Source organism: Coregonus clupeaformis, chromosome 20, assembly GCF_020615455.1.
Source record: "Coregonus clupeaformis isolate EN_2021a chromosome 20, ASM2061545v1, whole genome shotgun sequence".
Lineage (NCBI taxonomy): Eukaryota > Metazoa > Chordata > Actinopteri > Salmoniformes > Salmonidae > Coregonus > Coregonus clupeaformis.
In genome coordinates, this window is record NC_059211.1 from 5439766 (window position 1) to 5461942 (window position 22177).

Below are 22177 nucleotides of genomic sequence, written 5' to 3' on the forward strand. Positions count from 1 at the left end.
TGGTTGGATGTGGTTATGCACCCTTTGACAAATGCTCTAGGCTAGGGGCCCGGGGTTGGTCAAATGAGCCCTAGTTGGGCTACACGCTCTACGTGTGGAGATGTTAGTCCTGGTTCGGTAAGTGTTTTCCTTGGTGCTTGGTTGCTGCTGTGGTGTTGTGGCGTAGGGAGAGTCCTGCTAAAGGACTATACAAAGTGAACATGTAAAATGTACACCGCGTGTACGTTTTTATTCCTCTTAGCCGTGATCTTCCTTGTCGTGACCTTGGTCGATTTCAATACGAGAGACATCATCCGAACCCCAGGTCAATGGCCCATCTACAGTCTTCCTGTTTTTAATTTTTTCCTGGTTGAACATTATGTTCCTATAACACAGGTCTTTAGGGTCTACCCAGGATACCCGTCTACTTGCCGAGGAGGCCAGCTGAGTTTCGACTCTCATGTTCACACACATAGGGGCTAGACAATTAAGCACCTGGGTGCAGAAACAGTTGAGCCACGGGAACTTGCTGCGTATACTTTTAGATATCGTGGGCCTTAAACAACTCCGTATGGTAACCTGGTTGGTCCCCGGTCTGATTATCACAAGGTATGCGGCTGACCGCTCTGCCATGCTCGGGTACGTGAGCGAGAACATCACCCAGGTCAGCCACAGCTGAGTGTTGTATCGCCACAGGGTAGTCTGGTCGATAATGTCGTTGTTCCTGGTCTTGAGCTCCAGCAGCGCTATGTTGTCATTTACTGTGTCGTGGGCAACAAGGTCCACCTCGGTGTAGGAGCCCCATGTGTCACGGATGGCCTTGCAGCCTCGCGTACAGCCGTTGTGGTACGTGTAGGATCCGGGTTCACCGAACATATCGGGCGTGGGCAAACCGGCAACCTTGAGGCCTGCGCAAATGGGAGTCAGGCACAGGGCCTCGAGCTGTGTGAGAATGAGGCGAGACACGGGCCCCGCGTCACTTATCTTCTTCTTTCCGTTGAACACGTCCCTTGCACTGTGCGTCTACCGCAACGCCTATACCGGTGGACATACGGCTCCTGTCCCACAGGCGTCTGCAGGCATCTGGGGTCAGGGCTTTAGACCTCACCAGTTGCAGCAGGTCTTCCGTGAACTTGGTGCCCTTGGACTCGGGAGCATTCAGGTTTCTTACATACTCAGGCACCCACTGGAGCGAGCTCTCCGGGTTGGCGTTCAGGTCCTTTACAACCCTGGTGAACAGATCCATGCTTATCATGTTGTGACCGGATGGCCGCTTCCTGCAGTACACCATGGAGTGTATGGTTTTGGTGATACCCTGAACCTTGTACCAACGGTGGTCGCCTGTAGACTTCGCACATCGTTCACCTCCTGAGCCTAAGAACTCGATCACGGGGTCTTGGAGCTTCATTGTATTAAATGTTCAAGGATTGGTAGGCTGATACTATAACCGGATCCCATTGATAAACAAAACCACAGAAAAGAGGACCGTTCGGGTACTCCCAATCTTGCAACGTGAGTAAATAAGGAAGGACAAAGAGAACCCGGGTAACCTAGGAACCCAGGGAGGAGGCCAGCGATTCCCTAAAACAGATATGAATCGCAAGAAACCAAGCCTTGGAGGCTTCGAGTCATTGATATCCAAGAGCAAAGATCTGTTTAACAGCAGAATGTCAGCGATACCTAACGGCCCCATGCTGAGCAAGGTCCGTTTCAGGGGGCAAGCTGGGAGGTGCCATTGCAGTCATCACCTCTCTCATCGTGGGATTTCTCACCATTCCCAACAACGTTCTCTACTTCATTGACAACAGGCACGTTACCAGGACCACGGGCCGGCTGGACTCAGCCGCAACGCAGTCGCCTCCTTCAGAAGGCAGACCCGAATACCAGCACGCTTACATCCACGCAGGGATAGCCCTCATCACGCTCGGTTGCCTGGCCATGGTGGTGAGCATAGTGCTCAGCTACTTCGCAGCCAAGAGCAAAAGGAAACTGGACGACTCCGAGGGCTCCTACGGGGGTCCGGAGTCTACCAATAGCACCAGGACCGTGCTGACGTGCCTGATCATGATGAACATTGAGCTGTTCATGGCTGTGATCGCAGGCTGCATGGAGTTGCTGTACCGACCTCTGATCAGCAACCAGCAGAGGTTGCATAACATGGAGTGCGCTATCGCCGTGTTCAATATCATAATCTACCTCATGTACGTGGTGACCATGGTGCTGACATCTACCATCCTAAAGGGGAAGCACGAAAGGATCCCGGTTGATTGTCAGAGAGACATCCCGGATGTGGTGACCATACCCTCCTCAGCTCGAGACTACATGAGCAGCAGAAACGTCAACCCTTACAATTCGCAGTCCAGCTTCATGTAAGGACCTCCATCCATCGTCTCTGTAATCTCCACCTCTGTCTGAGCTGAGAACCGAGGGGATGGTAGCGCTAGACCTTACCCAGACCGTTTGGTATGGCTATAGTAGTGATATTTTCATGGAACCCAGAGTATGTTGAGCGTTGTGCACGGTGTTGTACGTTGTGTTTACAGCCCCAGTCCCCGGTGTAAAGATGTGCATCGCCCGAAACACAAAGCTGTCTACAAGACCCGGAGCTTCAGAAGGAATGAAAAACAATCTTGACACTGTCCCTCATGGATAGACCCTAGGTCTCCTTACAATGTAAAATCAGTTGTGTAGCTTAACACATGTTGTCCCTATTGTGCCTTTGTTACTTGGTTGTTGGCGATGAACATTACGTGTCCCACTAGTGGACTACCCTCCCGTGTGCATTTCAACCTGAAATATATATGTGATTTTTTGTGGTGTAAATGTGAGTAAATGACAGTGAATAAATGACAAGGAACAAATCGTCTTAGCCTCTGGTGTATCCTTTATTGACACAGGTTCATCACTTCAACATAACAATACTATGCATAGGAACATAGACAACATTCACAGGTGTAGGTAGGGATGATATGAAAGCGTACATGAGCTGGGTACATATTACCGACTCACGCCACTTCTTTATTCCAACCGGACAAGCGTGGCAGATAGAATAGTGGTAGACTGTGTAAAGACCTTCACTATAGGGCTATGCGTGCAGTGTGTACGGACATATATATTTACATGCGAATGGCACACATTAATACATCTCACACCACACTACATTACCCATATACACACACACACACACACACACACACACACACACACACACACACACACACACACACACACGGATCCCATAGACGCTACAGTATAATAATCATAGAACCGAGTCATTAGGTTTCGAACAGCATACATGATGTCTCACGAGGCCAATATCGATACACACAGACCTAAACCCAGACCGATTACCAAGAAACGGTGCTTGGGGCACAACGATCACAACCTCTCTACCGAGACAGCCCAATCCTCCATGACATCCCAATGCAATGCCCTGTGTGACGTGCAAAATGAGTGCTCAAATCACGAAAGTCCTCCACGACGCAGACGCCGAAGCAGACGTTACCAGGTACAGGGCGAGGATGAAGTGGAGACAACCGTGAATGAGAAGAACAACAAGAAGCAACAAGACCAACACCGCAGTGTACATTTCAGCAAGCCCATAGCCCAGGTACCGGGCGAGGATGAAGTGGAGACAACCGTGAATGAGAAGAACAACAAGAAGCAACAAGACCAACACCGCAGTGTACATTTCAGCAAGCCCATAGCCCAGGTACCGGGCGAGGATGAAGTGGAGACAACCGTGAATGAGAAGAACAACAAGAAGCAACAAGACCAACACCGCAGTGTACATTTCAGCAAGCCCATAGCCCAGGTACCGGGCGAGGATGAAGTGGAGACAACCGTGAATGAGAAGAACAACAAGAAGCAACAAGACCAACACCGCAGTGTACATTTCCAGCAAGCCCATAGCCCAGGTACAGTTCGTGTCCATGTCGGAAGACTCCAGGGAGGCACGCTCATCATATTGGTGGCGGGTTGCAGTCAATACCAAACTGCTCCGAAGGAGGATACGTCAGTTAGAGCCGTCAATATCTAGATGTCTAGACGAAAATCACCGGGACCGCATGAGGAACTATATACGGGTTAGGCTCGAGAGCGATTGTCACTGAGCGCTCCTCTGGGGAAACCTTATCTGGGCACAGCAAACTCTGCCCAGTCCATCACTGTGACAACAACTCGCTCTGCGCTCTCATCAAACCCACCTCGGATAACCCAAGCAGGCCTTCCTATACACTCCTACATCGCCACCAGTAATCTACACCAGGATCACCCACCGAATCGACTAACGCAATGGCCTCGTGGTACAACTGTCTCCTGTTGAAGAACAGGACCCTGACAGATCACGAGAAGGAAACCCTGGACCGTGTCAATGTGAAATCCCTCAGCTGTGATGGAGTCAATGCAATGATAGGACCCAAGGACAGTCCCTTCACAAGACCCATGTACCTAGAGTTGACACACTACCACCATCTCGACTCTCTGTTAGCCATGCTTGCGAGCTACGTCGACCCGTCAGTGAAAAGCTTGTCTGACTACCCCGTGAGACACGTGCAATTTGCAGCACCGCAGCAACTCCTAGTCCAACCTTCACAAGACTCAAAGTAAATAAGATGACAGGGGCAACAGTCATCGCTGGAAACAACCAACACCACAAGATTTCCTGGACCCTGGATCTAGCACCAGCTGAGGCCGATCACTAATACCAACCCCAGTTCCATACCCTCCTCAGCTCGAGACTACATGAGCAGCAGAAACGTCAACCCTTACAATTCGCAGTCCAGCTTCATGTAAGGACCTCCATCCATCGTCTCTGTAATCTCCACCTCAGTCTGAGCTGAGAACCGAGGGGATGGTAGCGCTAGACCTTACCCAGACCGTTTGGTATGGCTATAGTAGTGATATTTTCATGGAACCCAGAGTATGTTGAGCGTTGTGCACGGTGTTGTACGTTGTGTTTACAGCCCCAGTCCCCGGTGTAAAGATGTGCATCGCCCGAAACACAAAGCTGTCTACAAGACCCGGAGCTTCAGAAGGAATGCAAAACAATCTTGACACTGTCCCTCATGGATAGACCCTAGGTCTCCTTACAATGTAAAATCAGTTGTGTAGCTTAACACATGTTGTCCCTATTGTGCCTTTGTTACTTGGTTGTTGGCGATGAACATTACGTGTCCCACTAGTGGACTACCCTCCCGTGTGCATTTCAACCTGAAATATATATGTGATTTTTTGTGGTGTAAATGTGAGTAAATGACAGTGAATAAATGACAAGGAACAAATCGTCTTAGCCTCTGGTGTATCCTTTATTGACACAGGTTCATCACTTCAACATAACAATACTATGCATAGGAACATAGACAACATTCACAGGTGTAGGTAGGGATGATATGAAAGCGTACATGAGCTGGGTACATATTACCGACTCACGCCACTTCTTTATTCCAACCGGACAAGCGTGGCAGATAGAATAGTGGTAGACTGTGTAAAGACCTTCACTATAGGGCTATGCGTGCAGTGTGTACGGACATATATATTTACATGCGAATGGCACACATTAATACATCTCACACCACACTACATTACCCATATACACACACACACACACACACACACACACACACACACACACACACACACACACACGGATCCCATAGACGCTACAGTATAATAATCATAGAACCGAGTCATTAGGTTTCGAACAGCATACATGATGTCTCACGAGGCCAATATCGATACACACAGACCTAAACCCAGACCGATTACCAAGAAACGGTACTTGGGGCACAACGATCACAACCTCTCTACTGAGACAGCCCAATCCTCCATGACATCCCAATGCAATGCCCTGTGTGACGTGCTAAACGAGTGCTCAAATCACGAAACTCGTCCACGACGCAGACGCAGACGCAGAGGCGGAAGCAGACGCAGACGCAGAGGCGGAAGCAGACGCAGACGCAGACGCAGACGCAGACGTTACCCGGTACCGGGCGAGGATCAAGTGGAGACAACCGTGAATGAGAAGAACAACAAGAAGCAACAAGACCAACACCGCAGGGTACAGTTCAGCAACCCCATAGCCCAGGTACCGGGCGAGGATGAAGTGGAGACAACCGTGAATGAGAAGAACAACAAGAAGCAACAAGACCAACACCGCAGTGTACATTTCAGCAAGCCCATAGCCCAGGTACCGGGCGAGGATGAAGTGGAGACAACCGTGAATGAGAAGAACAACAAGAAGCAACAAGACCAACACCGCAGTGTACATTTCAGCAAGCCCATAGCCCAGGTACCGGGCGAGGATGAAGTGGAGACAACCGTGAATGAGAAGAACAACAAGAAGCAACAAGACCAACACCGCAGTGTACATTTCAGCAAGCCCATAGCCCAGGTACCGGGCGAGGATGAAGTGGAGACAACCGTGAATGAGAAGAACAACAAGAAGCAACAAGACCAACATCGCAGGGTACAGTTCAGCAACCCCATAGCCCAGGTACAGTTCGTGTCCATGTCGGAAGACTCCAGGGAGGCACGCTCATCATATTGGACGCGGGTTGCAGTTAATGCCAAACGGTTCCAAATGAGGTTACTTCAGGTAGAGCCGTCAATATGTAGATGTCTAGACGAAAATCACCGGGACCGCATGAGGAACTATATACGGGTTAGGCTCGAGAGCGATTGTCACTGAGCGCTCCTCCTCTGGGGAAACCTTATCTGGGCACAGCAAACTCTGCCCAGTCGATCACTGTGACAACAACTCGCTCTGCGCTCTCATAAACCATCGGAACCCAAGCAGGCCTCCTATACACTCCTACATCGCCACCAGTAATCTACACCAGGACACCCACCGAATCGACTAACGCAATGGCCTCGTGGTACAACTGTCTCCTGTTGAAGAACAGGACCCTGACAGATCACGAGAAGGAAACCCTGGACCGTGTCAATGTGGAATCCCTCAGCCATGACGGAGCACCAGCTGAGGCCGATCACTAATACCAACCCCAGTTCCCCGTACAGCATGTTGTATGTCAATGACACCGAATAAACGTAAACAACTAAACATGTCATTGAACACGTCTGTGTCTCTCATTTCATTGGTTATGTTTATTTATCCTTTAGATCTGTCTCTCCGTTATTGCTATCATATCCGAACTAGCATATTCATTACACTTGTATCAGATCATTGCAGCCGCTATTGCCTATGCCTGAATAGGTAAGGACACTATAGGAACGCTAGGGGGAGACGATGAGAATGCACACACAAGCACACCTAGATAAATGTGCTCATGATCATTGCAAGGCTCAGTGAAGCCTAATCTAGGTTCCATTCAACTGTCCAAGGACAGCGTGTTAGAGTGAAGTTATTAGAAAAGCATCGTTGCAGCCGCTATTGCCTATGCCTGAATAGGTAAGGACACTATAGGAACGCTAGGGGGAGACGATGAGAATGCACACACAAGCACACCTAGATAAATGTGCTCATGATCATTGCAAGGCTCAGTGAAGCCTAATCTAGGTTCCATTCAACTGTCCAAGGACAGCGTGTTAGAGTGAAGTTATTAGAAAAGCATCGTTGCAGCCGCTATTGCCTATGCCTGAATAGGTAAAGACACTATAGGAACGCTAGGGGGAGACAATGAGAATGCACACACACAAGCACACCTAGATAAATGTGCTCATGATCATTGCAAGGCTCAGTGAAGCCTAATCTAGGTTCCATTCAACTGTCCAAGGACAGCGTGTTAGAAAAGCTATTAGTTATTAGAAAAGCACAGTCCACAAGCCGGTGAAGCCCCTCTGGCGGTTATGCGTTGTGTTTGCATGTGTTTTCGTTCACCCTGTATGTTGTATGACCACTAGATGTCGGCATTGTACCGCTGTAAAATGATAGGTCTTTGATAACCCTCCCGTTGTCCTGTCCGGGTCAAAAAGACCCAGGCTACGTGTTAGAGTGAGTGGCTGTATAACCCCTAGCGTTGTCCTGTCTTGTCCGGGGTCAAAAAGACCCAGGCTACGTGTCAGTGCCTATGTGTTAGAGGGAGTGGCTGTATATCCCGTGCCGCTGTCCTGTCCTGTCCTGTCCTGTCCTTTCTTGTCCGAGGTCAAAACGACCCAGCCTACGTGTCAGTGCCTATGTGTTAGAGCGTGTGGCTGTATATCTCCTCCCGCTGTCCTGTCCGGGTCAAACAAAAATAAAAAAATAAAAATAAAAAGACCCAGGCTACGTGTCAGTGCCTATGTGTTAGAGCGAGTGGCTGTATGACCCCTAGCGTTGTCCTCTCGTGTCCTGGCTGGGGTGAAAACGACCCAGGCTACGTGTTAGAGTGTTAGAGCGAGTGTGTGCTGTGCTGTGAACGGGACCCTTGCAAATGAAATTAAATCAACTTTTTATTGGTCACATTGTAGGTACAGACATTACAGTGAAATTTTTAACTTGGTAAAAGAATCTGGTGATTTCCTTGTAATATTGTAGGTGTGTGTGTGTCACTAGTCGAGGACAATGCTGGAAACCCAAGATAACCATTTCCTCGACAAGTGAATATATGTCATCTGCTCTTCGGCTTGCTGACAATTGAACATCTCCGCACGTGTTTCATTCTGACAGTCTGTCAACTTGTATACTTGCGGTACAACATTTTGGGTTTTCGTGAAATCACAAGGTATGCCTAGGCTCGCACGGATCCCCATCATGGCGTGTTGTTTGGGGCCAACAGAAAAGCCTTGAAATATCCAGGCGACTTTCTTCATCAGAAGTGTCTGTTCCTCATCTGAGAGATCTGTCATGTGGACACCGCTACACACGGATGAGATGTCGCATGGCATTTGCCGATATGTCCGATAATATGTCAACAAATGGTCTCGGACGTGGCTGTGACGAACGTCCATGTCCCACATGTCGTAGTACAAAGCACAAGTACAAGACTCGCTGTCGTCGAAACCCGGTCAACGTTGCAGCACAGGGACACCATCCCACAGCTTGACGGTGTATCTTCTGCACATGGTGGTCCCGGTGTGTCACCATGATGTGTGACACTGCACCGTGGTAAAACCACAAGAGGAGAGCCTGTCCTACGACCCGAACGAGCCACAGCTCATACCTCAACAGACTATATTTGGGTTCGACAAATAGTCTCACCTCCAGTTTGTTGTTGGGCATGACCGAGAGGCTTTTCACCGTGTACCCGAGAAGTATGGGTATGTTGTTCACTACTCGATTGAACGCAGAATAGATGTCGTTGAAGTTGATGGTGCTCAGATTCAGTCGAGTCGACCCTCCGACGATGCCCAGACCGATCACGGTGGCGACGACGGTGGTGGTGGTGGTGGTGGTATTGTCGGTAGTAGTAGTTACGTGACTGGAGTCCGACGTGTGTATGTCAAACACTGCAGTGATGCAGCAAGAATCCCCCTTGACGTTTTCTGTGTTCTGGAAAGTCGACATAGCTTCGATCGATGTTGTTTGTCTGTGAGACACGAACCTGTTATATTGTGGATTCAATGACCACTCCCATACAAAAATAATTAATTATATTATATTCATTTTTTTGGGGGGGTTAATGTTAGAGCCTAGGTGTTAGAGCGAGTGGCTGTATATCTCCTCCCGCTGTCCTGTCCTGTCCTGTCCTGACCGGGTCAAAAAGACCCAGGCTACGTGTTAGAGCCTAGGTGTTAGAGCGAGTGACTGTATGTCTCCACCTGCTGTCCTGACCGGGTCAAAACGACCCAGGCTACGTGTCAGTGCCTATGTGTTAGAGCTAGTGGCTGTATATCCCCTCCCGCTGTCCTGACCGGGTCAAAAAGACCCAGGCTATGTGTCAGTGCCTAAGGTGTTAGAGCTAGTGGCTGTATATCCCCTCCCGCTGTCCTGACCGGGTCAAAAAGACCCAGGCTATGTGTCAGTGCCTAAGGTGTTAGAGCTAGTGGCTGTATATCTCCTCCCGCTGTCCTGACCGGGTCAAAAATACCCAGGCTACGTGTTCGAGCCTAGGTGTTAGAGCTAGTGGCTGTATATCTCCTCCCGCTGTCCTGACCGGGTCAAAAAGACCCAGACTACGTGTTCGAGCCTAGGTGTTTGAGCTAGTGGCTGTATAACCCCTAGCGTTGTCCTGTCCTGTCCTGTCCGGGTCAAAAAGACCCAGGCTATGTGTCAGAGCCTAAGGTGTTAGAGCTAGTGGCTGTATATCTCCTCCCGCTGTCCTGACCGGGTCAAAAAGACCCAGGCTACGTGTCAGTGCCTATGTGTTTGAGCTAGTGGCTGTATAAGCCCTAGCGTTGTCCTGTCCTGGCTGGGGTCAAACGGACCCAGGCTACACGTTAGAGGCATAAGCTCTGAGGCAGAGGTACTAGGTAAGCCGTAAACAAAAAACAGCAACACCAAGAACACCAAGAACAACAACTAGAACTACTACTACTACTACTACTACTACTACTACTACTACTACTACTACTACTACTACTACTACTACTACTACTACTACTACTACTACTACTACTACTACTACTACTACTACTAATATTGCCTCCGTGGCATGTCCGGACACGTGCCGAAGAGAGAGGTCTTGGGGACTTCCCCAGTCTGGGTGCCGAAGCTATTATGAGTGCTGTGCGATTCACGGCCAAACAGGTCCTAGAACAGATATTTTCCAATGACTCTGACTGCGATGAGGAAGCGGACGAGGAAGCGTCCGAAGAAGAAGACGGGGAGGAATACAACCCAGAGGACGAGGAGACCACAGAGGACGACGACGACGACGACTACGACGCCGCAGCCGCCGACGCCGCCGATGACGAGGACGATGTCCAAGTAGAAGAAGGTCAAGGCGTAGAAGACGAACGAGACGATGACGACGACGACGACGACGACCAACAAGAAGAAGAAGAACAACAAGGGGAAGAACAAGGGGAAGGTGAAAGTGAGCGAGGAGAGCGAGGAGACCTCCGCCGCTTCCGCAGCCGCAGCAGCCGCCGCCGCCGCAGCATCAGCCCCAGAACACAACACGATATCCCTCGAGTGGAAAGAGAGACATTCGTGTCGAGAAACGGCCAAATCCAATGGTGCTCGGTGCCCTGTGACAACAATCGGGGCGTCGGAGGGGCCGCGGCAGCGGCAAATAGTAACAGGCCGGTTGCTGAGGTGCCGGAGGACATGAGGCCCGGGCCTACTAGGCAGGCCGTAGGCCAAGCCCGCGACATCCTCTCCACGTTCCGCTTGTTTTTCACACCCGAGATAGAAGACATCATCCTGGAGATGACCAATCTGGAGGGCGTTCGAAAATACGGAGCCCGAGGCGACGGCGACGACGGCGACGACGACCACCGCCGCCACTACGCCGACGACGACGACCACGAAGACCACGAAGACCGCGACCGCGGCGGCGGCGGCCGCTGGAAAGCGATGGACTCCACAGACCTGCGAGCCTACGTAGGGCTGCTCATCCTAGCCGGCGTGTACAGGTCCCGAGGCGAAGCGGCCTCTAGTCTCTGGGACGCCGAGAGCGGAAGGACCATTTTCCGCGCAACCATGCCGCTCAAAGTCTTTCACGCTTACTCGAGACTCCTTCGCTTCGACGACCGCCAGACCAGAGCCGAGAGACGCGCAGCAGGCGGCGGTGACAAACTTGCGGCCGTGAGAGAGGTCTGGGACAAGTGGGTCGAGAGGCTGCCGCTCCTCTACAACCCCGGGGCCGACGTGACGGTGGACGAGCAACTGGTCCCTTTCAGAGGTGTGCCGGGGCCAACAACACCGTACAAGAGCACAACAACAACAACAACACTGAACACAACACTGAACACAACACTGAACACAACACAACACAACACGCTAAAGCTAATCTCTTGTCTTTCGTCTTTCCTCTCCTCCTCTCTCTCTCTCTCTCTCTCTCTCGCTCTCTCTCTCTCTCTCTCTCGCTCTCGCTCTCTCTCTCCTCCAGGCCGATGTCCTTTCCGCCAGTATATCCCAAGCAAGCCGGCCAAATACGGCATCAAGACATGGGTGGCCTGCGACTCCAAATCCAGCTACGCCTGGAAGATGCAGGTCTACACCGGCAAGGCCACATGCGGAGGCCCCGAGAAGAACCAGGGGATGAGGGTCGTGCTCGATTTGACGCAGGGACTCAGGGGTCACAACGTCACCTGCGACAATTTCTTCACCTCATACGAGCTCGCGCGCCAGCTCCTGACCAGGAACGTCACCGTGGTCGGCACAGTCAGAAAGAACAAGCCAGAGCTCCCGCAGGCGCTGCTCGCCTCAAAGGACAGGCTCCTCTTCTCCTCCAAGTTCGCCTTCACGTCCACCACCGCTCTAGTGTCCTACCTGGCAAAGAAAAACAAGAACGTCTTACTCCTGAGCACGCTGCACACCGAGGCTCACGTTAGCCGTCGCCAGGACAAGAAGCCGGCCATCGTCCTAGACTACAACAGCAACAAGGGAGGTGTGGACAACCTAGACAAGGTGATTGGAACCTACAGCTGCAGGGAGGATGACCGCGCGCTGGCCCCTGGTCATCTTCCACAACATCCTTTGACGTGTCCTCTTACAACGCTTTTGTCATATGGCGAGAGCTCAACCCCACTTGGATGCCTGGCAAGCGAAACAAGAGGAGGGTGTTCCTCGAGCAGCTGGGAAAGGCACTAGTGACTCCCGTTCATACAAAGAAGGGCCCGTCTCCCTCGCACCGAAGCCTCTGCGGCGCTCGTCAAAGCTGTTCAGAGGGCTACGTATCGTGATCAGCCCCGGCGGGATCACGCCCCCGCAGCACCGGACCACGCAGCACCACCGGCCCAAGCACCCAACCCCGCACAACCCAGTAAGAGGAAGAGGTGTCAGGTCTGCCCCACAAAGAAGGACTGTAAAACACACACGGTGTGCACCAGGTGTAACAAATACATCTGCAAAGGCTGCTCGCACCCATACTGTCCCACATGTTCCAACTGGGCCTTTAGTGAGAGGGGGGACAGTTCGACCCGGAGGGCACGGCGTGTGTACAGAATACCAGGACAACGGGAGGGTTATTATACACCATCGCAATAAATCTAAAGAAACATGCTATGAGGAAGAACATAATATGAGTCGGCCTACTGTATGTTATCTGGCTTTGCTCCATGCCATAGGCTGTAGGCTTGTTCATTTAGCTGACATGCTTATAAGTCCCCTACCATTATTTTATATTATATGATTTATAGTAAGAATATAATTGAACTTAGCTGAATAAAATAGAAAGGATATTTTTCCCATTCCAGAGCGAGTGTGCTATGTTGAGCGTAAAAGTTATAATTTGAAACAGGTCCTATGCGCTAGATTTAGAGTTATTTGGCAACTTTAGTTGTGAATGATACAAACCTTAGAATGTCTTAGAAATCAAAACATACGGTATATGGGCTGCATGATGCAGCTAGGCTATTGATGATTTGAGAAAGGGACTAAAAAAGTGTGTGCTCTGTTCGTTGCTTCAGGCTGCACAGCTGTTCTCTCATCAAGTGATCATATTTTCACCCATCAGACTATTCTCAATTTAATCTTGTCTTTACTAATATGTAAAATGTGTTTAGATTTAGTATGGCCCATTATCAAATGGGCAGGAACAGAGACAGGGGAAAAAAGACATAATCTGTATGCACTGGAATAGAAAATGGAGGCCGCACGCTTTCCCCCACTGGTCCATTTTTGTGATGCCGGGCAGGCTACTTGGGTTTTATAGTGGAGCATGTGCTTCATATGAACAGCTGAGAAATAAATATAAAAACACTTATTTCACTCCAAGCATCTATTTCAGGAGTATTCTCTCACTGAGCGACAGGTGATATTCCGCCCAAACTCTGTATGCCATGGGCTCTCCAACCCTGTTCATGCAGCTACCCAGTGCTTAATTTTGGAAACCAAGTGAAATCTGTTTGTGAACATCGATATAAACATGTTTTCACAACTAAACATATTTCACTAAACTGTTGACAGCACCTCTGCGCGCTCGAGAAAGGAATAAAGGAGAGAGAGGAGGAGATGGAAACGCATGGTTGTAAGATATTCTGTAAAGCTAAAGGTAATGTGTCACCCAATTAATTATGAAAATACAAAAACATCACTATTACTAGTGTCACGCTCTGGCTCTGGGACTCTGTTATGTTGAGCCAGGGTGTGTGGTTTCTATGTGTTTTGTGTGCTAGGGTGATTGTCTAGTTCGGTTGTTTCTATGTTGGCCGGTGTGGTTCTCAATCAGAGGTAACGTGAATCAGCTGTTGCTTGTTGTCTCTGATTGGGAACCATATTTAGGTAGCCTGTTTTTCCAGTGTTTGTGGGATCTTGTTCCGTATGGTTTGTGTTGTAACCAAGGACTTCACGTTTCGTATCGTTTGTTGTTTTGTTCGTGTGGTGAATAATAAATAAAGTATGTTCACATTCCACGCTGCGCATTGGTCCTCTCTTCCCGACGATCGTGACAACTAGGCTATTCAAAGTCAAATGGTAGGCTAACTGTAAGCCGCCCTGCACAATCAATGACCCAACAGCATTGCCTAGGGCTACACGTTCTCTCCCAGACTTGTGAATAGACATTTTGGAGTGTAGCATAAGGTAATCAGTCCATCCAGTATGCATAATAATGCAGTCTAAACTCAAAGCAATTACTCTAATTTGTTTAATTTTAGAGTATATGCTGGACCAATTACATCTTGTTTTATGTTTTTCTGCCAGTGGTTCCCAACCTTTTTCGGTTACTGTACCACCAACTAAATTTTGCTCTGCCCGGAGTACCCCTAAAGTACCCCCTTGTACATTTTACCAGTAAGCCTTTGGTCTCATGAGTCTTCTCAAGTACCTGCTGTGGATAGGCCGAGTACCCCCAGAGGTCCTAGTAACCCTGGTTGAGAACCACTGCGGTAGGCTATGTATTGTATAAAGGCACGGTCATAATATTAATTCAGGTTATTTTTTTCGGCCTTGGGTTCATAAGCCTATGCGTATGCAAAAGCTCTAATATGTGTATGGATGTTTTGAATTAATCATCACCTTAGAAAGCGCTGTCCATTTCGTTGTGTTAGGCTTTGAAACAACATCCACAACGACCATGTTTTACACTCAGTTTCAACCTGCTTTTTAACTTCTTTCTTCAAATGGATCATCACAGTGAGGTGAGTTTAAAAGCAGGATACTGTTTTGATGATGTGTTTGTTGTGAGTTTCGATTTCATTTGCATTGATGTCAGAGTGTTTAGAGGGACAATAGAGCCCTGAGTACAAATGCCATTAGTGACCTAATGGTCATTAGCAAGTTGGCTACTACCAAAGCATGTCCAAAGTGCATAAAAGGAGATTACCGTGACTCGACGGTCACGTCGAATTTTACTGCGGTCATGACTCACCGCAACAGCCCTACACACACAAACAAATATTCACATTCCTTCACATTTTTCACATACGCTGCTGCTACTCTCTGTTTATTATCTATGCATAGTCATTTTACCCCTATCTACATGTACATATTACCTCGACTAACCCATACCCCTGCACATTGACTTGGTACCGGTACCCCTTGTTGTTACTATCTTTCCTTTAGTTTATTTATGTATTGTTTCTTACTTACTTTTTTAAAACTATGGATTGTTGGTTAAGGGCTCGTAAGTAAGCATTTCATGGCAAGGTCTACACTTTTTGTATTCGGCGTATGTGACAAATATATATTTATTTGATGATTTTTAATAAGATGCACTGAGGCTAGATAGCTATAACATTAGGCTACAGTACATTTTAGGTATAGCAGACAAAGCTAGCTAGCGCATCTTGGCTTGTAGTGGTACTAGCATGCCCCATTATGGCCGACTCGATCACGAAATTCTACTGTACTGAACAACACTGCCTTGTGTGAAAAGAGAGCTGATATTGCTATCTAGCTGCCAACAGCAAAACATCTTACTCATTTGTCGTTTGCCCTCCTGGTCCAGCTGGTCTAGGCTGCCACCGCCAAAAGATCTTGGAGGTTCTGAAGAACGTCTCCAGCACACCTCAATCCATATGTGCATCGAAACTTAGATGGTCTGTCACAGACACACGATCCATGGGGTCTGCAGTGACCCTCTCCAGTAAGAACTGTCCGCGATCGAACTTGTTGCAGTACAGACATTCTTCTTCTGTCGGCAGGGCTGGACAGCACCCTCATAGGCACTACCAGTCAGAGTCTGACTGTAACTCCCCATCGCTGCTTGCTGGTCTCGCAAATTCTTGTTCTCGCTGTCTCAACTCCTCTTCAGTGTATTCCGTCTTAAAACAATAGGGCAGTATGTCCCTACGTTAGTATGTAAAGAACATCAAAAACTGTTTCGTTGTCCAGCTCTTCATGGAAAGAGGAAGCATCAGAAGCAGCCATTGTAATTATTTAACTATCTCGGATAGACAGTACACGGTAACATACAGTGAGGGAATTAAGTATTTGATCCCCTGCTGATTTTGTACGTTTGCCCACTGACAAAGACATGATCAGTCTATAATTTTAATGGTAGGTTTATTTGAACAGTGAGAGACAGAATAACAACAAAAAAATCCAGAAAAACACATGTCAAAAATGTTATAAATTGATTTGCATTTTAATGAGGGAAATAAGTATTTGACCTCTCTGCAAAACATGACCTTAGTACTTGGTGGCAAAACCCTTGTTGGCAATCACAGAGGTCAGACATTTCTTGTAGTTGGCCACCAGGTTTGCACACATCTCAGGAGGGATTTTGTCCCACTCCTCTTTGCAGATCTTCTCCAAGTCATTAAGGTTTCGAGGCTGACGTTTGGCAACACAAATCTTCAGCTCCCTCCACAGATTTTCTATGGGATTAAGGTCTGGAGACTGGCTAGGCCACTCCGGGACCGTAATGTGCTTCTTCTTGAGCCACTCCTTTGTTGCCTTGGCCATGTGTTTTGGGTCATTGACATGCTGGAATACCCATCCACAACCCATTTTCAATGCCCTGGCTGAGGGAAGGAGGTTCTCACCCAAGATTTGACGGTACATGGCCCTGTCCATCATCCCTTTGATGCGGTGAAGTTGTCCTGTCCCCTTCGCAGAAAAACACCCCCAAAGCATAATGTTTCCACCTCCTTGTTTGACGGTGGGGATGGTGTTCTTGGGCTAATAGGCAACATTCCTCCTCCTCCAAACACGGCGAGTTGAGTTGATGCCAAAGAGCTCGATTTTGGTCTCATCTGACCACAACACTTTCACCCAGTTCTCCTCTGAATCATTCAGATGTTCATTGGCAAACTTCAGCAGGGCCTGTATATGTGCTTTCTTGAGCAGGGGGACCTTTCGGGCGCTGCAGGATTTCAGTCCTTCATGGCGTAGTGTGTTACCAATTGTTTTCTTGGTGACTATGGTCCCAGCTGCCTTGAGATCATTGACAAGATCCTCCCGTGTAGTTCTGGGCTGATTCCTCACCATTCTCATGATCATTGCAACTCCACGAGGTGAGATCTTGTATGGAGCCCCAGGCCGAGGGAGATTGACAGTTCTTTTGTGTTTCTTCCATTTGCGAATAATCGCACCAACTGTTGTCACCTTTCACCAAGCTGCTTGGTGATGGTCTTGTAGCCCATTCCAGCCTTGTGTAGGTCTACAATCTTGTCCCTGACATCCTTGGAGAGCTCTTTGGTCTTGGCCATTTTGGAGAGTTTGGAATCTGATTGATTGATTGCTTCTGTGGACAGGTGTATTTTATACAGGTAAGAAGCTGAGATTAGGAGCACTCCCTTTAAGAGTGTGCTCCTAATCTCAGTTCGTTACCTGTATAAAAGACACCTGGGAGCCAGAAATCTTTTGGATTGAGAGGGGGTCAAATACTTATTTCCCTAATTAAAATGCAAATCAATTTATAAAAATTTTTACATGCGTTTTTCTGGATTTTGTTGTTGTTATTCTGTCTCTCACTGTTCAAATAAAAATACCATTAAAATTATAGACGGATCATTTCTTTGTCAGTGGACAAACGTACAAAATCAGCAGGGGATCAAATACTTTTTTCCCACACTGTAGCTCCAGGTAACCTGTAGAAACTAGTACCGCCCCATTTTGAAAAGCATGCCTTCGAGGGTGGGAACACAATTGGACAATGAAAAATCAAAAATAATTCATAATTGACTTCTTTCTGCACAACATAGGTACAGCAGATCCCCTTATTGAATGGGACACTTTTAAATGTAATTTGAGAGGCCATGCGTCCAATAAAGGAAATAGAGGAAATAACAGCGCAGGTTCAGTGGGGAAAAAAAGTATTTAGTCAGCCACCAATTGTGCAAGTTCTCCCACTTAAAAGATGAGAGAGGCCTGTAATTTTCATCATAGGTACACGTCAACTATGACAGACAAATTGAGAAAAACAAATCCAGAAAATCACGTTGTAGGATTTGTAATGAATTTATTTGCAAATTATGGTGGAAATAAGTATTTGGTCAATAACAAAAGTTTCTCAATACTTTGTTATATACCCTTTGTTGGCAATGACACAGGTCAAACGTTTTCTGTAAGTCTTCACAAGGTTTTCACACACTGTTGCTGGTATTTTGGCCCATTCCTCCATGCAGATCTCCTCTAGAGCAGTGATGTTTTGGGGCTGTCGCTGGGCAACACGGACTTTGAACTCCCTCCAAAGATTTTCTATGGGGTTGAGATCTGGAGACTGGCTAGGCCACTCCAGGACCTTGAAATGCTTCTTACGAAGCCACTCCTTCGTTGCCCGGGCGGTGTGTTTGGGATCATTGTCATGATGAAAGACCCAGCCACGTTTCATCTTCAATGCCCTTGCTGATGGAAGGAGGTTTTCACTCAAAATCTCACGAAACATGGCCCCATTCATTCTTTCCTTTACACGGATCAGTCGTCCTGGTCCCTTTGCAGAAAAACAGCCCCAAAGCATGATGTTTCCACCCCATTGCTTCACAGTAGGTATGGTGTTCTTTGGATGCAACTCAGCATTCTTTGTCCTCCAAACACGATGAGTTGAGTTTTTACCAAAAAGTTATATTCTGACCATATGACATTCTCCCAATCCTCTTCTGGATCATCCAAATGCACTCTAGCAAACTTCAGACGGGCCTGGACATGTACTGGCTTAAGCAGGGGGACACGTCTGGCACTGCAGGATTTGAGTCCCTGGCGGCGTAGTGTGTTACTTTGGTCCCAGCTCTCTGCAGGTCATTCACTAGGTCCCCCCATGTGGTTCTGGGATTGTGATCATTTTGACCCCACAGGGTGAGATCTTGCGTGGAGCCCCAGATCGAAGGAGATTATCAGTGGTCTTGTATGTCTTCCATTTCCTAATAATTGCTCCCACAGTTGATTTCTTCAAACCAAGCTGCTTACCTATTGCAGATTCAGTCTTCCCAGCCTGGTGCAGGTCTACAATTTTGTTTCTGGTGTCCTTTGACAGCTCTTTGGTCTTGGCCATAGCGGAGTTTGGAGTGTGACTGTTTGAGGTTGTGGACAGGTGACTTTTATACTGATAACAAGTTCAAAGAGGTAACGAGTGGAGGACAGAGGAGCCTCTTAAAGAAGTTGTTACAGGTCTGTGAGAGCCAGAAATCTTGCTTGTTTGTAGGTGACCAAATACTTATTTTCCACCATAATTTGCAAATAAATTCATAAAAAATCCTACAATGTGATTTTCTGGATTTTATTTTCTCAATTTGTCTGTCATAGTTGACGTGTACCTATGATGAAAATTACAGGCCTCTCTCATCTTTTTAAGTGTGAGAACTTGCACAATTGGTGGCTGACTAAATACTTTTTTCCCCACTGTAGATGGTAATGGAAACTGTACTATAGAGGCACAAAATAGGTTAGAGGAAAAACAAAAATAATTTGAGGTACTTATTCAAGAACGATCAAGTGTAATTTATTTCAGAAATAAAGCGAATTGAATCTTCAACATAGAAAAAGTATTCAACTCGTTACAAATGATGGAGTCATCCTTGATTCACCAAAATGATATTTTTAAAGAGGAAGCAACATTTTATTTTCAGTCTGCTCCATTTCCACTGAATGATGTTAACTTACAGAAAGACCTGAGTGAATGCCAACCTACAGAGGAGGAACTTTTTGAGGCAATTACATATTTTCAGTCTGGAAAAACACCAGGGCTTGATGGTACAGTGCCTTACAAAAGTATTCATCCCCCTTGGCGTTTTTCCTATTTTGTTGCATTGTAATTAAAATTGATTTTTGTTTGGATTTCATGTAACGGACATACACAAAATAGTCCAAATTGGTGAAGTGAAATGAAAAAAAGTACTTGTTTCAAAACATTAAAAAAAAATTAGTAACGGAAAAGTGATGCGTGCATATGTATTCACCCCCTTTGCTATGAAGTCCCTAAAAAAAATCTGGTGCACATAATTAGTTAAATAAAGTCCACCTGTGTGCAATCTAAGTGTCACATGATCTGTCACATGATCTCAGTAAATATACACCTGTTCTGAAAGGCCCCAGAGTCTGCAACACCACTAAGCAAGGGGCACCAACAAGCAAGCGGCACCATGAAGACCAAGGAGCTCTCCAAACAGGTCAGGGACAAAGTTGTGGAGAAGTAGAGATCAGGGTTGGTTTATAAAAAATATCAGAAACTTTGAACATCCCACAGAGCACCATTAAATCCATTATAAAAAAAATTGAAATAATATGGCACCACAAAAAAAACCTGCCAAGAGACGGCCGCCAACCAAAACTCACGGACCAGGCAAGGAGGGCATTAATCAGAGAGGCAACAAAGACACCAAAGATAACCCTGAAGGAGCTGCAAAGCTCCACAGTGTTGGTTGGAGTATCTGTCCATAGAACCACTTTAAGCCGTACACCACACAGAGCTGAGCTTTACGGAATAGTGGCCAGAAAAAAGCCATTGCTTAAAAAAAAGAATAAGCAAACACGTTTGGTGTTCACCAAAAGGCATGTGGGAGACTCCCCAAACATTTGGAAGAAGGTACTCTGGTCAGATGAGACTAAAACTGTCCATCAAGGCAAACGCTATATGTCTTGTCTGGAACAAACCCAACACCTCTCATCACCCCGAGAACACCACCCCCACAGTGAAGCATGGTGGTGGCAGCATCATGCTGTGGGGTTGTTTTTCATCGACAAGGACTGGGAAACTGGTCAGAATTGAAGGAATGATGGATGGCACTAAATACAGGGACATTCTTGAGGGAAACCTGTTTCAGTCTTCCAGAGATTTGAGACTGGGACGGAGGTTCACCTTCCAGCAGGACAATGACCCTAAGCATACTGCTAAAGCAACACTCGAGTGGTTTAAGGGAAAACATTTAAATGTCTTGGAATGGCCTAGTCAAAGCCCAGACCATAGTTATGCACGCTCAAGTTTTCAGTTTTTTTGTCTTTTTTTCTTGTTTGTTTCACCCAAAACATTATTTTACATCTTCAAAGTGGTAGGCTTGTTGTGTAACTCAAATTATACAATCCATTTTAATTCCAGGTTGTAAGACAACAAAATAGGAAAAATGCCAATGGGGGTGAATAATTTCGCAAGCCACTGTATACCAGTAGAGGTATATCAGACCTTTTTTGATGTATTCAAAGATCCATTATTAGCATGTTTGAATTACTTTTATAAAAATGGTAGACTTTCAGGTACTCAGCAAGAAGGTATGATTGCAATACTACTGAAACAGGACCCAGGTGGTAAGTATAAAGATCCAGTCTATTTAAAAAACTGGAGGCCTCTTACACTTCAATGTTATGATGTGAAAATCCTGGCGAAATGCATAGCACATAGAATAAAAAAGATTTTACCAGATATTGTTCATTCTGACAGGTTTTTTACATGATGATATATTGGAGATACAGTGGGGAAAAAAAGTATTTAGTCAGAAACCAATTGTGCAAGTTCTCCCATTAAAAAGATGAGAGAGGCCTGTAATTTTCATCATAGGTACACGTCAACTATGACAGACACATTGAGAAAAAAAAATCCAGAAAATCACATTGTAGGATTTTTAATGAATTTATTTGCAAATTATGGTGGAAAATAAGTATTTGGTCACCTACAAACAAGCAAGATTTCTGTCTCTCACAGACCTGTAACTTCTTCTTTAAGAGGCTCCTCTGTCCTCCACTCGTTACCTGTATTAATGGCACTTGTTTGAACTTGTTATCAGTATAAAAGACACCTGTCCACAACCTCAAACAGTCACACTCCAAACTCCACTATGGCCA

The 22177-nt window shown here is 47.0% G+C and overlaps 1 protein-coding gene and 1 pseudogene across 1 annotated transcript; both read left to right on the top strand.

Annotated features, from left to right (window-relative positions):
* Positions 1–3277: 3277 nt before the first annotated feature.
* Positions 3278–6667, top strand: LOC123481468. Its single transcript, XM_045205746.1, has 2 exons — positions 3278–3872; positions 6144–6667. Exons 1-2 carry the CDS (start codon positions 3278–3280, stop codon positions 6665–6667), a joined length of 1119 nt encoding a protein of 372 aa, XP_045061681.1.
* A 3766-nt stretch (positions 6668–10433) lies between these two features.
* Positions 10434–22177, top strand: part of LOC123481469 — a 120039-nt pseudogene continuing 108295 nt past the window's right edge.

Excerpts from the sequence above, each read along its gene's own strand:
- LOC123481468 (XM_045205746.1), top strand. The coding sequence starts at position 3,278 with ATGTCTCACGAGGCCAATATCGATACACACAGACCTAAACCCAGACCG. Across the intron at positions 3,873-6,143 it reads AGACCAACACCGCAGTGTAC|ATTTCAGCAAGCCCATAGCC; the intron begins ATTTCCAGCAAG and ends ACCGCAGTGTAC.